The 15,777-nt window shown below is 36.6% G+C and overlaps 1 protein-coding gene across 17 annotated transcripts in view; it reads right to left on the bottom strand.

Moving 5' to 3' along the window:
* Positions 1–6,479: 6,479 nt before the first annotated feature.
* Positions 6,480–15,777, bottom strand: part of PTBP3 (polypyrimidine tract binding protein 3) — a 115,844-nt gene continuing 106,546 nt past the window's right edge. For 16 of the 17 annotated variants that reach the window (XM_005581053.5, XM_074016814.1, XM_005581055.5 and 13 more), the window contains 3 exons: positions 15,274–15,490; positions 12,035–12,112; positions 6,480–11,885 (listed from right to left, as the gene is read on the bottom strand). In XM_005581053.5, the coding sequence (XP_005581110.1) occupies positions 11,753–11,885; positions 12,035–12,112; positions 15,274–15,490 (428 nt within the window). In that variant the 3' untranslated portion in view covers positions 6,480–11,752. The remainder of the gene's footprint in view (positions 11,886–12,034; positions 12,113–15,273; positions 15,491–15,777) is intronic. The other variant, XM_065530222.2, reaches the window with a different exon arrangement.

The following is a 15,777-nucleotide window of genomic DNA, read 5'->3' as shown; positions in this document are numbered from 1 at the left end:
ACTAGAAGTGTTCTGAAAATACAAGGATGGTCTGCCTGTTCTAGAAAATCTGGGACTGGTAGCTACTATTCTTGGACCATATTGAGAGATGGTTAAAAACATTAGATGCTCAATAAATCAGGTAAATTACTTAGATTTAGTTTGTAAGCTAGTTCATGCTGCAAGAAAGGACATACTAGTGCTTTCCATCTTTATTATAATGTTCCTTGATGGCATGGCTAGACTTTTACAACTTTGGATCCTCTGGCAACGCATATATCTGTCAAATCAGCTCACATTAAAGCATAGCAATAAGAGACATGGGGGTGAGGGAGCCATCAGGACAATCCTAAACCTTGGCATTTTTTCCAGATGAGATCGGGTACGGTCAGGGCAGTATGGCCGCAGACGTTTGTGTTTTTTTCAAAGTAATTCCTACCTAAATAAGTTTTTATTTCTACCTAGTTACATTTCTCAAGTTCATATATATTGTTTTTGTCATAAAGGATAAATGTGCATTGAAAATTCATAGGGATACACAGGGCAATCTAAGCAGACAGTTATGATTAACATATCAAGTTACACAAAATAAAAAGTATAAAAGAAGCATAAAATAAAGTTAAAATGAAATGAAACACTAATAAATGAAAAAACAAACATGGGGGGATCAAAACACATGAAAAACAGGTTATTTGAAAATACTTCTGCAAGATGGCTCAAGAAAAGGAGAAAAAGCACAACTGAAAAACAGTAATTAAATACAGGTATCCAGGCTGGGCACAGTGGCTCACGTCTGTAATCTCAGCACTTTGCAAGGCTGTGGCGGGCGGATCACTTGAGGCCAGGAGTTCGAAACCAGCCTGGCCAACAAGGTGAAACCCCATCTCTACTAAAAACACAAATATCCCAACTACTTGGGAGGCTGAGGCACAAGAATTGCTTGAGCCTGGGAGGCGGACATTGCAGTGAGCTGAGATCGTGCCACTGCACTCCAGCCTGGATGACAGAGCAAGACTCTGTCTCAAATAATAATAATAAGTAAATAAATAATAAATATAAATAAAAATGGGTATAGGCCGAGTGCAGTGACTAGCTTGTGCATACTAAGCACTTTGGGAAGCCAGGAATTTGAGACCAGCCTGGTAAACACAGCAAGGCCTCATCCCTGCAAAAACAAGATGATATAATTACTAATGAGGCAGAGATTTAAAAACATTATAAACTTTTACCAATACATTTGAAAACTATTATATAAAATAAATAGTTAATAATCTACCCAGTAGAAGGGGAGAGGGGCAGGAGTATAGAAGATACAATACAGAATATGAATCATGTAAGTTAGGTGACAGAAACAAAGTTTCATTATATCTGTCTTTCTATTTTTACAAATGTTTCTGCTTCCATAAAAACAGGCTTTATAAAAAGGCAAACGTTTGGAGGAGAATAGGAAACAAAAAAAACCCAAGCATTTATTTTGCCTTTTCTATAGAAGCTGTACCTCAAAGTAACCAAATAGTTGATATAGGGGTTTCTCTTATATAGAAGAAATCCAACTAATATAAGCAAAAGGAATTAGAATTACAGCTTTGCCATCTTGCAGGTCCTAAAAGTTTAATGGATCTAGGCAATGATCAATGGACACTGCCATCAAAAGAAAAGACACATTATGCAGGTATCCAATGCCATCAATAAAGTATTCTTACCAAAAAAAAAAAAAAAAAAAAGGTGGGGGGCAAGGGGAGGCAGGGAGAAAGAAAAGAAAAACAGAATCTGAATGAGCTCTTCTCGATTTACATGCAATCAGCACAATTCATGTCAGAATTTTTTACAGACTAAAGAGCTGTTTCTTCTTCAACAAAGTACCAAACAAACAAAAAAAAAAAAAGATGGAAAGGGAAACTGCAAAAGCCTTTATCAACTGCAGTGTATGTATGGACTTCTATACTGAAATGTTTACAGATGAAATTATAAGAAATCCTAGGATAGCCAGGTGTGGTGGTGCGTGCCAGCTACTCGGGAGGCTGCGGCAGAATTGCTTGAACCTGGGAGGTGGCGGCTGCAGTGAGCCAAGACCACACACCACCGCACTCCAGTCTGGGCGACTGCAGTAATCCTAGGAGTGGGGTGAAGAACAGATTAAACAAAATTGGCCACTAGTTGCAGTTGGGTACTGGGTACGTGGAAGTTTATCATAGTAATACTTGTGTATTACAAATCTTAACTTTTGGCTGGGTGGTGGTTCGTGCCTGTAATCCTAGCACTTTGGGAGGCCGAGGCAGGTGGATCACAGGAGTTCAAGACCACCCTGGCCAACATGATGAAACCTGTTTCTACTAAAAAATACAAAAATTAGCTGGGTGTGGTGGCGCATGCCTGTAATCCCAGCTACTTGGGAGGGTAAGGCAGGAGAATTGCTTGAACCGGGGAGGGAGAGGTTGTAGTGAGGCAAGATTGTGGCACTGCACTCCAGCCTGGGCGACGGAGCAACTCAGTCTCAAAAAAAAAAAGATTCTTAACTTTTATAAAGTCTTCTCTTAGGATGCCAGAGACCTAGGTAGGTCTTTCTTGCTTCTTTTGATAAAATAGGAGGCCAGGTGCAGTGGCACACTCCTGTTATCTCAGCATTTCAGGAGGCTGAGGGGGGAGGATGGATTGTGTCCATGAGTTTGACACTAGCCTGAGCAACATAGTGAGAACTCGTCTCTAAAAAAAATAAAAAATTAGCTGGGTGTGGTGGTGGGTGCCTACAGTCCCAGGTACTTGGGAGGCTGAGATGGGATGACTGCTTTGAGTCTGCGAGGTTGGCTGCAGTGAGCTGTTGATGGCACCACTGCACTTAGCCTTGGCTACACAGGGAGACCCTATCTCAAAAAATAAAACGGAAATATATTAGGGGTTAGATGTCAAATAGCTCACCAGATCAGAGTTACAGTGGCAAAACCAAAACTAAAACACATTAATTAAATCTTTCTCAATCTAGTTGGATGTAAAAGTGTCTGGAAGGGTAAAATTTACTTGATAACAGGTTTTTTATTTTGGTCAGTGAAATATTTTTCCTATAGATATGCCATGGTCAGGGAAATGCAATATATGCATATGTGGGAGTTTCACGATGAAACTCAGTCCATGGTATCTCGGGTTCTTTATAAGAGGGCCTTACTTATCGGCTAGAATAATCTGCTGACTTAAGAAAAGAATTGGTTGATAGGTCCTTGCTCAATTATAGTAATTTTTAAAACACTCCTGGGTAACTGGTACAAAGTACATTAACCAGATACCAGAAACCCACTTCATACTCTCTATTACCTCCTTCCCAAAGGTAACTATCCTGTTTCTGAACTTGATGTACATGAAGTTATACAGTATGTGTTTGTGCGTGGCTTCCTTTGTTCAACACCACATCTGTGAGGTTCTTCCATGCAGTGGAATGAGCTTTTTTTCAGTTGCATTACTATATTCTACTATAGAACTCTATCATTATGAAATCCATCCCTAATAATGCCTTTTGCCCTAAAGTGTACTTGTCTAACATCAATGTAGTTAATACCAGTTTTATTTTGAAGACAATCTCTTAACAGGTTAGAATGTGAATTTGTATTTTGCAGGATCAAGGACTTAGCAGACAATTCTCTAATTTTAGGCACAGAATAATGATGGAGGTGCTTATCAAGTGATTAGAGGGCAATTTATTCCCAAAGAAATACTGAGTTTTTCCTGTTACCCTGTCTATATCCTTATAACAAATATAGGGATAGAAAAATTGAGAAGGCTGGGCACAGTGGCTCACCCCTGTAATCCCAGTGCTTCGTACTGTAATCTGAGAGGGGAGGATCACTTGAGCCCAGGAGTTCAAGACTAGCCTAAGGAACAAAGTGAGACCCACTTTCTACACTAAGTAAAAAACTTAGCCAAGCACACACCTGTAGTCCCACCTACTTGGGAGCCTGAGGCAGAAGGGAGGCTTGAGCCCAGGAGAGTTTGAGGCTGCTTCAGCCTGGGCAACACAGTGAGACTCTGTCTCAAAACAAAAATAGAAAGAAAAATTGAAAAATAGACATATGAATCTGCTAGGAACATTAGAATCATTAACTTTTCTGGTTTTTTTATACTAGTAGAATTGGAAACTCTACATAGAACCCAGTGGCTCCAGAATGTGGTAATTCCAGCAAAACTATTACTAGTTTTACCACTTCAGCATAAATTCTTTTGATAAAAACACATAAAGTGATGAATTCCCATTACAGGTTGAAACAGACAACAGGAAAAAAGCTTTGATGTAGAAACAGTAGGACTACAAATAGGTCTATCACTCCTAACTATACCTAACCTGGCATCCCAGTTCAAGTATCACAAATGTTAGACATTAAATATTGGGCACAGCTTGTTTGACGACGTCCTTTTATTTGTACAATTGTCCTTTAAGTAATGGCATTTGTCTTAGAAATATATGGCTATTTATCTCTAAGAGTAAAAAGGAGAAATTATGGCAGGGTCTACATTCCTACATATTCACAACTAGCTGTAGGATAGTTATAGCCGTATGTATTCTGAGAAGTACCTCAGAGAGTCCTCTTGATCCATTTTTGGGGACTCCTATTGAAGGCAAGAGTCCAAAAGTATTGTGTTTAATTTGTGGATTTAGGCTGACATTTCTACTACATTACACATTTCTAAAAGGTAAGTCACCACGTGCTTAACTCTGTATTTTTCCTAACACCTAGCTCAAGCGCCGGTACAATCAGTACTCGGTGAACTGAATGAATAAAACAGTGCTATGGGGCTGAATTTTGTGTCCCCCCACCCCAAATTCCTGTGTTGAAGTCCTAATCCCCAGAATCGCAGAATGTAACTATATTCCGAGACAGACTCTTTAAAGAATTAGAGCAAAATGAGATAATATGAGTGAGCCCTAATCTTTGACTGATGTCCTTATAAGAAGAGATTAGGACAGAGACACACTCAGAAGAGCTTGCAGAAGGCACAAGGAAAAGACAGCTATCGACAAACCAAGGAAAGGCACTGGAAGAAATCAACACTGCTGACACCTTGATTCATGGCCTGCGAGTCTCCGGAACTGTGAGAAACTCATTTCTGCTGTCTAAGCTACCCAGTCTGTGGGACTTTTTTATGGCAGTCCTAGCAAACTCATACAAACAGTAACTATGTTTTTTGTTAGTTTTCTCAAATTTAAAATGCGAAATGACATTTAAAAATTTTTCAGAAGTAGATAAGGCATTTTTACCCTTCATCAGAAACACTCTCACCACTTATTCAATGTCTTTAAGTTGCAGTGACGTATGATCACGTGGCTCTCAGAAGAAAACATAAGCACTCCAATACTGCGTACAGAACTTCAAGATCATAACCTTAGCGGCACTCGGTAGCATGAAACTGCAACACCTGGGTGCAATAGAGGGCACTGGAGCAAGTCACAGAAACCTGGGCTTCCTTGCTGTTAATTGGAAATTGAACTAGGTGGTCTCTTGGGTCACTGCATGACTGTTAATGATGGTTATAACCCCTCTGCTGAGTAAATAAGCATTTCACAGTCAATCGAGTTTATACAGGCCTCATTTAGTCATACAGTTATCTTTTCCTGATAAAAATGCCTCATGCGAAAATACATAAATATTTATTTTTCTAGTAGTATTTATGGAGACCACAGATTTTACAAGTAAAAGCCAGCAAAGATTAGTAGTGATTACCTAATTTTCTATTCAAAATAAATTCCCATTTCCAAGCTAAAATATACAACGAATGCTAAGTCTAGACTTCTGCAATCCAACAATTCTTTAAAGATCTGAGAAGTAAAATGTTTGTCTAAGGAAAAGGAAGGTGGCATCAGCTGGTATCTGTGTTACCTTTTTAAAAGGGACACAAACTTGGTTTGAGATCACACCTTGTGTCTCAAAAGTGTATGTATACTAATGCCATAGGGAAGCCAACTACTGAACAAAACTGGAAATAGTGTTCCAATTGTAGTTTGGCACCGCAAATATGGGGAAAAAGAGAGAAAGAAAAAGGAGAGTGAGTGTGCAAGCAAGAAAGCATGCTAACATGCTCCGGCATTACAGGGCGGTGCCAGAGAAGGTGTGTCATAAAAAGATTAGGAAAGCACTTTGCTCCTCAAAATGAGAATTATTCCTAAATGAAGACAGAGACAGTTAGAAGATTTTGTGTTTTTCCCATTTTGAACACTGTTTGTGCTTGCTATTCTCTAACCATGACACGTTTAGATGGATGGCTATGGAAAAGAAAAGAAAATAGGACATCATTAGAATTACAGGTAAGACAAGGGGAAACCCAAAGTACAGACAAGAACACAGAAAAATTTTAAGAGAGTACAGATGTCATGACATTTATTAAAAGGCATGCTACAATGCTATATTTGTTAGGAAAAGAGATTAGAGATATCAAGTAATAGTCAGCAAATATACAAACTGAACGAAAATGGAATATACTGTAGTGTACAGAAGCTTGAATTAACCATGCACTACGCATTTAGAAAATATGGTTTTTAATATTTTATCTTCTCTTTGCATTTATAACATAATTCACTTCAACAATCACAGAATCCTTTTTTTCCAATGCCACAAACTGTTACAAATGAAAGCTGGTACTGCTGCTTATCCAAAATATACAAGACAATTGATGTTTTATATAAAAACCACTTTGTAAGTTCACTTGTTCCCAAAAACCTTTTTTTCTTTTTTGGCCTTGTTAAAAAAAAATGTTGTTACAAATATTTACAGCATTTTCTTCTGTTAGATGAACATTCTTACAAACTGAAAAGGGGAACTTTGATGAACAGACCATGTAAAACACCAGACAATGTCAGAGGCTCCTAGCTGTGCTATTTTTTTTTTTTTCTTAGATACAGTACTGGAAATGCCCATCAAACTCGTCATCCTAATCCATTCTGTTCACACTGTAACTCCCATTTTCTCTAAGTAGTCTATTCAACAGTAGGCAACAGAAAGTAAAGGCCGCTCTGCACTGGGTCTTCTTTCAGAAAGGAGCTTGGGGAAAATGCAAAATGCTTCACAGAGAGGAGTTAAAACCACAACAGTCAGTCTTTGGTCAGAGCAATGAGGTGACATTTTGATGCAAAACTTTGCTTGGTCAGCAATCTTTATAATTGGTACTTTCTGGATATGGGATGAATTTTTAAAAGATCTGGGAAACAATGGTAAGGGGAAAAAAAGGCCAGAGTATGATTTTTTTTAATGGCATCAAAAAAATAGCTATTTAAATATTTGTTATTACAACTACTACATAGATCCAAGAAGTGAAAATAACACAACAACAACAAATCAGTTGACGATGCTGATTTAAGCATGCCTTAGGCATCTTTCAATTATGACTATGATCACCAAGGTCACTGGACCAGACAAATATCCCTGTTCTCTGGAACATATGCCTCAGGTTACAAAAACTAAGGAAACTACCACAAAGATTTCAAGCAGCTCTATTCTTGGACCTGCACGATGCTCTATAATGAATATTATGTGATAAAGGCAAAAGTGTAACTGAGACTTCATTTCTACAGTTACGATTCTTTGCTTGGATAGATAGTTGGTGGGATGACATTCTTTTAAAACTATATAGTACATATTTCCTGAAAACCAGAATACTGATACTACTTTAGTCTCAAATAGGAAGAAAAGGTCAATTAAGACTACTGAAGAAGGCACATAAACTTTGGTCCTGTTTTTTTCTCCCACTATAAAACCCTTCAAACTAAGATTTTAATATTTTCTATATTTTAAACCACTCACAACTAGCTGTTAAAATTTGCTCTGAAAAAAGACTGCTAATAGTCTTGTAGATAACAACACAACTCTTTTAAAAGACAGCTGAGTTATATTTTCAAATTTTGTGCAATCTAAATTGTATTTCTTTTAGCACAATAGTAGAGTATTTTAAGTCTGGCAGTTTTATTCTTGTTAACAACAGATCAAGACAAAGGAAAGGTTAAGAAAAATGCTTTATGCATCGTCATGCTGTCTCTTTTTGGTTTTAAAAGTAGCAGTACACACATTAGGTTTTCTAAGAGATCGGTGGGGAAAAACACATGTACTTTTGAGTTTGTCATTTTTTTGTCCAAAAATATCTCGTGGGAACAGAAGAGAAACTGCATGACAAAATGCTAAACATATAAGCATTGCTGTCTGATGGCATGGAGACACTGAAAAGAACAGAGAGCCAGGCGTGATGGTTCATGCCTGTAATCCCAGCACTATGGGGAGGTGGAGGCAGGAGAATCACTTGAGCCCAGGAGTTGGAGACCAGTCTGGGCAATATAGCGAGACCCCAAAAAATAAAATAAAATAAAATAAAAAGAAATTAAACAGAGGCGTTCATAGGAACCACTTCTCATCAACTAAAGCAGAATCCATGATCATCATACTAGCTGGAACCAAAGAAGGCCTTGCTCTCATAAGGAAACAGGCAGGCAGAAACGATATCTCCAAAAACTGAGCTCGGCAACTTTTAACAGCAAATCAGAAACATTACTTCAAATAACTGATTACAATATTTAGTCTTAAAGAATTTATGGCATTCTGTAAGAGCTACTGGGTAATTCTGATACTCTCCAGTAAGTATCAGTTAAGATACTGGGTCATTCTTCTATTTGTATGTTACACAAAGCACATTTTACTGCTATGCAAATTATTCAGATCTCAAAGTAAATCATTTTGGTGTAATTTGCTACTGTTAAATGTGTACTGCTATTTTTTAAAGTCCTGAATATATATACTTTGTGTAGAAGTCAAGACACCTTGAAAAGTGATGACAATACTCCTTAAAAATAAAGAAACTTAAAAATAGGATCCTATGGTAGATCAACAGAGAAAAATTAACCATTGCTAGAAGATACTGAATAAATGCATGCCAAAACAGAAATACACAGATCTAGTTTTTCCACCATCCTGATTTTTAATCTTTTTTACAAAAACTATGCCAACACAAATACTGTAGACCTCTATAATTCAAACAGCAAATAGCTTAATATGGACAACATCCATGTGCTACAGCTAACTTTAGACACAAACTGATGGTTTCAAACATGCTATTTTAAAACAAGAACACCCCACATCTCCAAATCTTAATTTGGTTAATTTTGTCAATAAATTAAAATGTATGTAATGTGCATATGTATATACAACTATAGAAGAGTGTATTTATGTATATACACTTATCTACACACACACATTCACACACACAAACACACCCCTACACAAATCCCTGAAAAGGATTCAAATGTTCTCTCGCAGACTTAAAAGGCCATTCCCTACTTCAAAATTACATTCAACATCACTATGATCTCCCTTCCGTTATTAGCAACTTTGCTACACTTATGCTGAATGTTATGAGAATCATGAATTAATAAATTACACAGTAATTCCTAACTTAAAGTAAATGAAATAACCCAATTTAACATGGCACTGAAAATTATAATAGTGCCTGTGTGGAAGGGAAAAAAAAAAAGCAAATTTTGGGAGATTTTGCAAAGAAATTTTTTTCCTCCTTCATATACCCCTTGTGTCTAGGTAAAAATTTATTTCATAAGTAAAAAAACAAAAAAAAACCCCCACAACTACACACATGATTATATCTATCTATTGAACTAAACTGATCCATTTGAAAAGTCTTAACTTAGTATCCTTCCTTTCTATTCTACCAACTAAGTGTTGCTCAGTGGTGAGTGAATTCTGCTTTTTAAATAATCTGTATCATCTCTTGCAGTCTCTATTTTTCAGTAAAATTTCTTCTGTAAAAACCTCCCTATGTTCAAATTAATCACTAGGATACAGCAAAAAGATTGAGATTTTCTTAATTTTTAATTTTTAGAGAAGGGGTTGCACTATGTTCCAGGGCTGGAGTGGAGTGGCTATTCACAAATGTGATCATAGCACACTGCAGCCTCCAACTCCTGAGCTCAAGTGATCCTCTTGCCTGTAGCCTCCTGCCTATAGGCTCAGCCTGTAGCTGGGACTACAGGCACACACCACCATGCCCAGCAAGATGTTCTTTATTCTTTTAAAAGTTGAGATGAGACACTTTCATAATCTGAAAAGTGTAAAAGGGGTAGACAAAAAATGACCCTTTTGACTACTTCTGCTTTAAAAAATTCTGATCAAGAATTGAAGGAATAATAGCAGTTTCTTATTAAAAAGAAACCATTTTACATTATACAATCACTGAAGCAACATTAAAATGTACTCTTACATTCAACGAAAAAGAGAGGGACAGAGCATGAGAAATAACCCACCTTCTCATACTCCAAATATGTGGGCACTCAGTAATGAAGTCACATTAACAAAGAAAAGCAAGTTCTTGCTTGAGGACTGAGAAAAACCAAGTAATCCTGAGACAAATTCTGATGGGTGATAAAGATGAAACTGAGATTGCACTCTATAGCCCCAAATTGATATGCAATAACCCCTATCAGTCACAATGTAAAGAGGCCTACAGGTGTGCACTGAATTATTCCCAAAACCATTCACCCCCCACACCGTCTCTGCACCAAGCACCAAAAATTTGATAAAAACTATTACTTATTGAAAACCACTTAAAATTGCAATGAAAAAAATGTTAAATCCTTACCAAAACAGAGAAAGGAAAAATAAAATGCTTACCAAGCCCACAATATAGTTTTCCAGATATTTAAACTCTAACCTATTGTATCTTAAGCACATAATAAGGCACATAATAAGAAATTAAGTAAATACACAGTAATTCTGAGTATTAGAGATTATAGTGGTACAAAAAACCCTTGAGATTAATTTTTTTCTAAAAGAAGACCTTACCAAAAATAACTTTTAAAAAATCTGTCAAACCATATGATAGACCTGAATATTTTCCTTAAGACTGTAAACTTTTTTTCTGAAAACAATTATAAAAAAGTAGTTTATAAGTAGGATTATTTTTCTTTAAAATTTTCCAAGATCATATTACTTGACAAATAAGTGCCATTTTGAAATTTAAAACATGATTTTTTTCATAATAAAATTATTAGTTATTCTGACATCTTCTTAACAGATCCTAGTTGGATTCCACTTAATTTCCCTGGGGACAGCTGAGACACTGCATTTTTCCAAATAGTCTTAAAAAGTTAAAGATAGGCATTATTTAAAGGAGTGTCTTACAGTGAAAAAAAGAAATCATTCAAAGAAAACATGCAGGTTTATAAATCTGCTTCCAACACAACTCAATGTGTTTATGCATAATAACCATCAATATATGGCAAAGATCTGATGTACTTTGTAAGTGAATATAATTTCCTACAAGAGTCAGACTTCTGATTCACGAGGTTAATAACTTGGTCATAAGTGATTTAAATTACTTACATCAAGTAATTTTAGAAGTCTGTGTTTAAATTTTTTTTAAGTACAAATGAGTTTAGAAACGTTGTATAAGGCTGACCTGGACCCAAACTAAAACAAAGTTAATCCTCTTCAAATCTAATTTAATAGAGGGAATAAAATTATTGGGGGAAAAAAACAAACAAACCATTGTTTCCTGATTTTCTTTTTCCTGAAGGTTATTTTCGTAGAAACCATGGTAAAAACGGAAAAGAAACCTTTGACTGGCAAGGGGGGATATAGAAAAAAAGAACATCCATTGATTTTTAAAATATACTTGAATATCAAACTCAGAAAGAGTTATTTTTGTCAAAGAGGCAAAATTGGTCTTGAGCTGCTTCAGTCTATGTCTGAAGGTTTTACTGAAATTATGGTCCGGTTTTAGGAAAAAATTCACAGAAAAGTCAGATTGTAGATTTTGAGAAGGAAACTCTGAGGTGGTGATTTTCTCCAAGGTCATGGTTATGAAGCTCAATGAGGGCCTGAATTGCTTCTTCCACAGATCCCAACTGAATGAGTGCCATTTTGCGATCTTTCCTGAAAATGGTACAAGAAATACAGAAAGTATTTAGAATGAATTTTGCTTCCAAACTCCTTCCCCCATCAGAAGACTTCACTAAACTACCTTTAAAATTTGCATACCATATTAAATAATTTTAATGTATTTCTTGAAAGCAAAGACTTACTGAAAGAATTTAAAAGCCTTCACTGAACATCCAGCTTCTATGAAAAGGTTCTTCAGATCATCCACTGTAACAGAAGGGCTGTGAAAACATCAGAGGGAGTCAACTACCTGGGCCCCATTCTCAAGTGAAGCAGATTAACTCTTGCAATCATCAAATCTCTAAAGTACATTTCAAACAGAATTACTAAACCATATGACAAAGACTTGATTTGGAAGTTCCCTGAAAGATGTTCAAAAACTGACATGTATCCTCAAGCAATGGAATTTTGTCTCAATCCTTGCAAAAGACATGCGCAGGTATATAAAGGGCAAGAAAAATCTTTCTATATTCTTTTTTCTTTTAAATGTAGCTGAGCCTGGAATCTATATTTATTCTTATTAGTCATACCACTGGCTTCAGTAATCAACTGTAGTACTTCCAAAGTTTCCCAGCTCTGACTTGTCTGCTACAGTCTGGAGTTCCACATTTTCAACTGTTTGCAGGGTAATTCTGAATGTATGTGGCTGCCAGGCTCTAAGGTGGCCCCCAATTATTCCTGCCTGCTTATATTCATGCCTTTGTTTATTCCCCTCCCATAGAAAACAGAGGTATCCTCTGTAAACACTTAGGATACTGTAGAAATGACAATGTGTGACTTCTGAAGCCGAGAGACATTGTGGTTTCCACTATGTCCTCTCCTGAATCATCAGCTTTGGAAGGACACCATCAAGACATTATGGAAAAGTCCTCATGACAAGGAACTGGGGCCTTTGGTCAACAAACATGCACACGACTAAGCCATTTTGGAAATGGATCCTTTACCTCCAGATGACCACATCCTTGCCTAGCATCTTGATTGCAACCTTATGACAGACTCAGCCAAAGCCACCCAGCTAAGCCACTTCTAGATTCCTGACTCACAGTAACAGTATGAGATAATACACCTTTACTACTGCGTTAAGTTGTTAAGTTTGGGGTGATGTGTTACACAGCCATACATAACTAATATAGTGGTCTATCACATGACAGTCAACTGACTAAAAGTAGATTCATCTCACAACTGCCAACGAGGACAGTATGGCAGAACAATCATTAGCTCTGTAGGAAGACAGACCTGAGTTCACGTTCTATTCCTCACTCACTTGTATATCACTTTGAGTAAATTATTTAACCTAAATCTCAGTTTCATTAATACAATGAAAATACTGACCTTACTTCAAAGGTTATTATGGATAATAATGCCAACAACAACATGGAATAGTGGATACCAGGAGCTGGGAGTTAGGAGGAAAAAGGTGGTTACTGCTTAATGGGTACAGAGTTTCAGTTTGGGATGATGAAAAGGTTCTACAGAGGGACAGAGGTGACAGTTGCAAAATAATGTGTAAAGTACTTAATGTGAATGTATACTGGACTGTACACTTAAAAATAGTTGAAACTGTAATTTTTACATTATGTGTATTTTATCACAGTGTTTTTTTAAAAAGGTTGTTATGGAGATTAAATGAGGCAACATGTGTAAAGTACCAGTACAGTACCCAGAACTTGAAAGAATAATATCCTTTCCTCTCCTTCCTACATGTCCTCTGTAGGTTGCAACTAGAGTCCAGCTCCTGCATGATGTGATATATGTAAAAAGCTAACAACAAAGCTGGGCACAGTGGTTCATGTCTCTAATCCCAACACTGTGAGAGGCAGATTGTTTGAGCTCAGGAGTTAGAGATCTGCCTGGGCAGATGGTGAAACTGTCTCTACAAAAAAATACAAAAAATTAGCTGGGCATGCCTACACCTGTAGTTCCAGCTACTTGGAAAGCTGAAGTGGGAAGATCACTTGAGACTGGGAGGCAGAGGATGCAGTGAGCTGAGATCATACCACTGCACTACAGCCTGGGCAACAGAGGGAGACTCTGTCTCAAAAAAAATCTATTAATTAAAAAAAATTAAAAGCTAATGATGACAGGTGCCTGCCTCAGTATCTAATTGTTGTCCATTTACCCTACACTCCACCGTAACGAGCTGCTAAATTTCTTGGTCCATGTAATCTACTTTTTTTTTTTTTCCCTTGACTCCACCAGTTTCCTGGCTGGTATGAGGTTTGATCCATTGCCCAACTTGGATTCAAGGTTTCTCCATGTAGCCTAACTGGAGACCAGCAGGGAGGCTGGATATTCACATTCTTCTGAATAATTATTCTCTATTCCTATTCACTTCCTATTCTCATTCTCAATAATGTTCCAGATTTCACCCCTCTCTACACCTTCAAGTTTTTCAATTTTTACACACATACACACACATCCCCCGCAGCTTTTATCTTTTTTCCAAAGCTTATCCCCCTTTATGTATTAGTTCAAATTATACAAAACTGCCATTTTTTTGTTGTTGTTTTAACAATTTCCAAAGTCCATGAACAAAACTGCCATTTTTGTAGATTAAGGACTTCAACAATTAGGACAGAGATTGCCAAGTATTTTCTTTAAAGGGCCAGACAGTAAATATCTTAAGCTGTATGGGCCATATCGTCTCTGCTGTAACTAATCAGTTTTGCTGCTGTAGCTCAAAAGCAGCCATAAATAACATGAAAGTGAATGAGTACAGCTATATTACATGAAACTTTATAAAAGGTGAAATTTGAATTTTATATAATTTTCTCGTATCACAAAATATTTTGCTTCCATTTTAAAACGTAAAAATCATTCTTAGCTCATAGGCCACACAAAAACAGCCACAGGCTACAGGTTGTCAATCCCTGAGTTTGAAGATAACTAAAGCACACATACAACACTGGTTAATAAAGAGACCTGTACAGTGGCTACAGGAAAATAACTTTTAGCTTTTAAGTAATTAACATATCTATGGCTTTACAGCTTGTACATAAAAAGTACAAAATCCATTTTTACCAAATTCTTAGATACACAATTTATTTGATTTTGTTATATTGGTTAACATAAGAGTCATTACTTCTTCAAAGGGATGGACAAATATGTGCCAATGGAATACTTCTGCCTAAAATTATTTTTATGACTTTTTTATAACTGAAAAATAACTAGTTGTGAATTCTCCATTTGGAAATAAAATTTTAAAACAGGTATCTTTCTATTTTAGAGTGTAGGATTGGAGATAACCTTCTGAAGGCATGATGGCAAATAAAGACCAGGACAACTGCTAGGCTAGAACAATTTCAGAGGTTTTAACCTCTCCCAAATCACATACTGTAGATTATTAATCATCTAAGTGATTAATAACTTATTAGGTACATACGGAATGTTGGAAAGATGCAGAGTGGCTGATGGTGGAAAGATATTCTGGAAGTTTTTAGAGCCTGGCTTTTTAAAGCGATGCAAAGGACTATTGCTGAAATCCTTAGTCAGACCTTGGTCTTCTTGTCCCTCTCGAGGAAGCTGTACTGCTTGATGTTTGGACAGTGTAGCACGAAGCACTTTCCCATACAGTCTCTGACCACTTAGATGGTTCATTGCTAGCGCATGGGAAGAAAATTTTTAAAGTTCGAGTATTAGGATAGATTTCTCAGTAATATCTGTCAACATTACCATAAACTATTTTTATGTAGTTATTTAAAACTGTATTGCCAGTTTGAGGGTGAAAAGGGTTTCAAAACCCCAAAACCCTTAAGGAGATATGTTAAATGACTTTATTTTACTATAAGAAAAGCAATTTAAAACAAACAAAAAATATTTTCTGAGCAGAGTGCTATGAAGTTTCAGAGTGCCTGGAACACAGTAAGTATTCATGAAATGGTTACTG

The sequence above is a fragment of the Macaca fascicularis genome, chromosome 15 (assembly GCF_037993035.2).
Source record: "Macaca fascicularis isolate 582-1 chromosome 15, T2T-MFA8v1.1".
In the NCBI taxonomy this organism is placed as follows: domain Eukaryota; kingdom Metazoa; phylum Chordata; class Mammalia; order Primates; family Cercopithecidae; genus Macaca; species Macaca fascicularis.
Note: the sequence above shows the minus strand (reverse complement) of the source record. Positions and strands in the feature narration are given on the sequence as shown.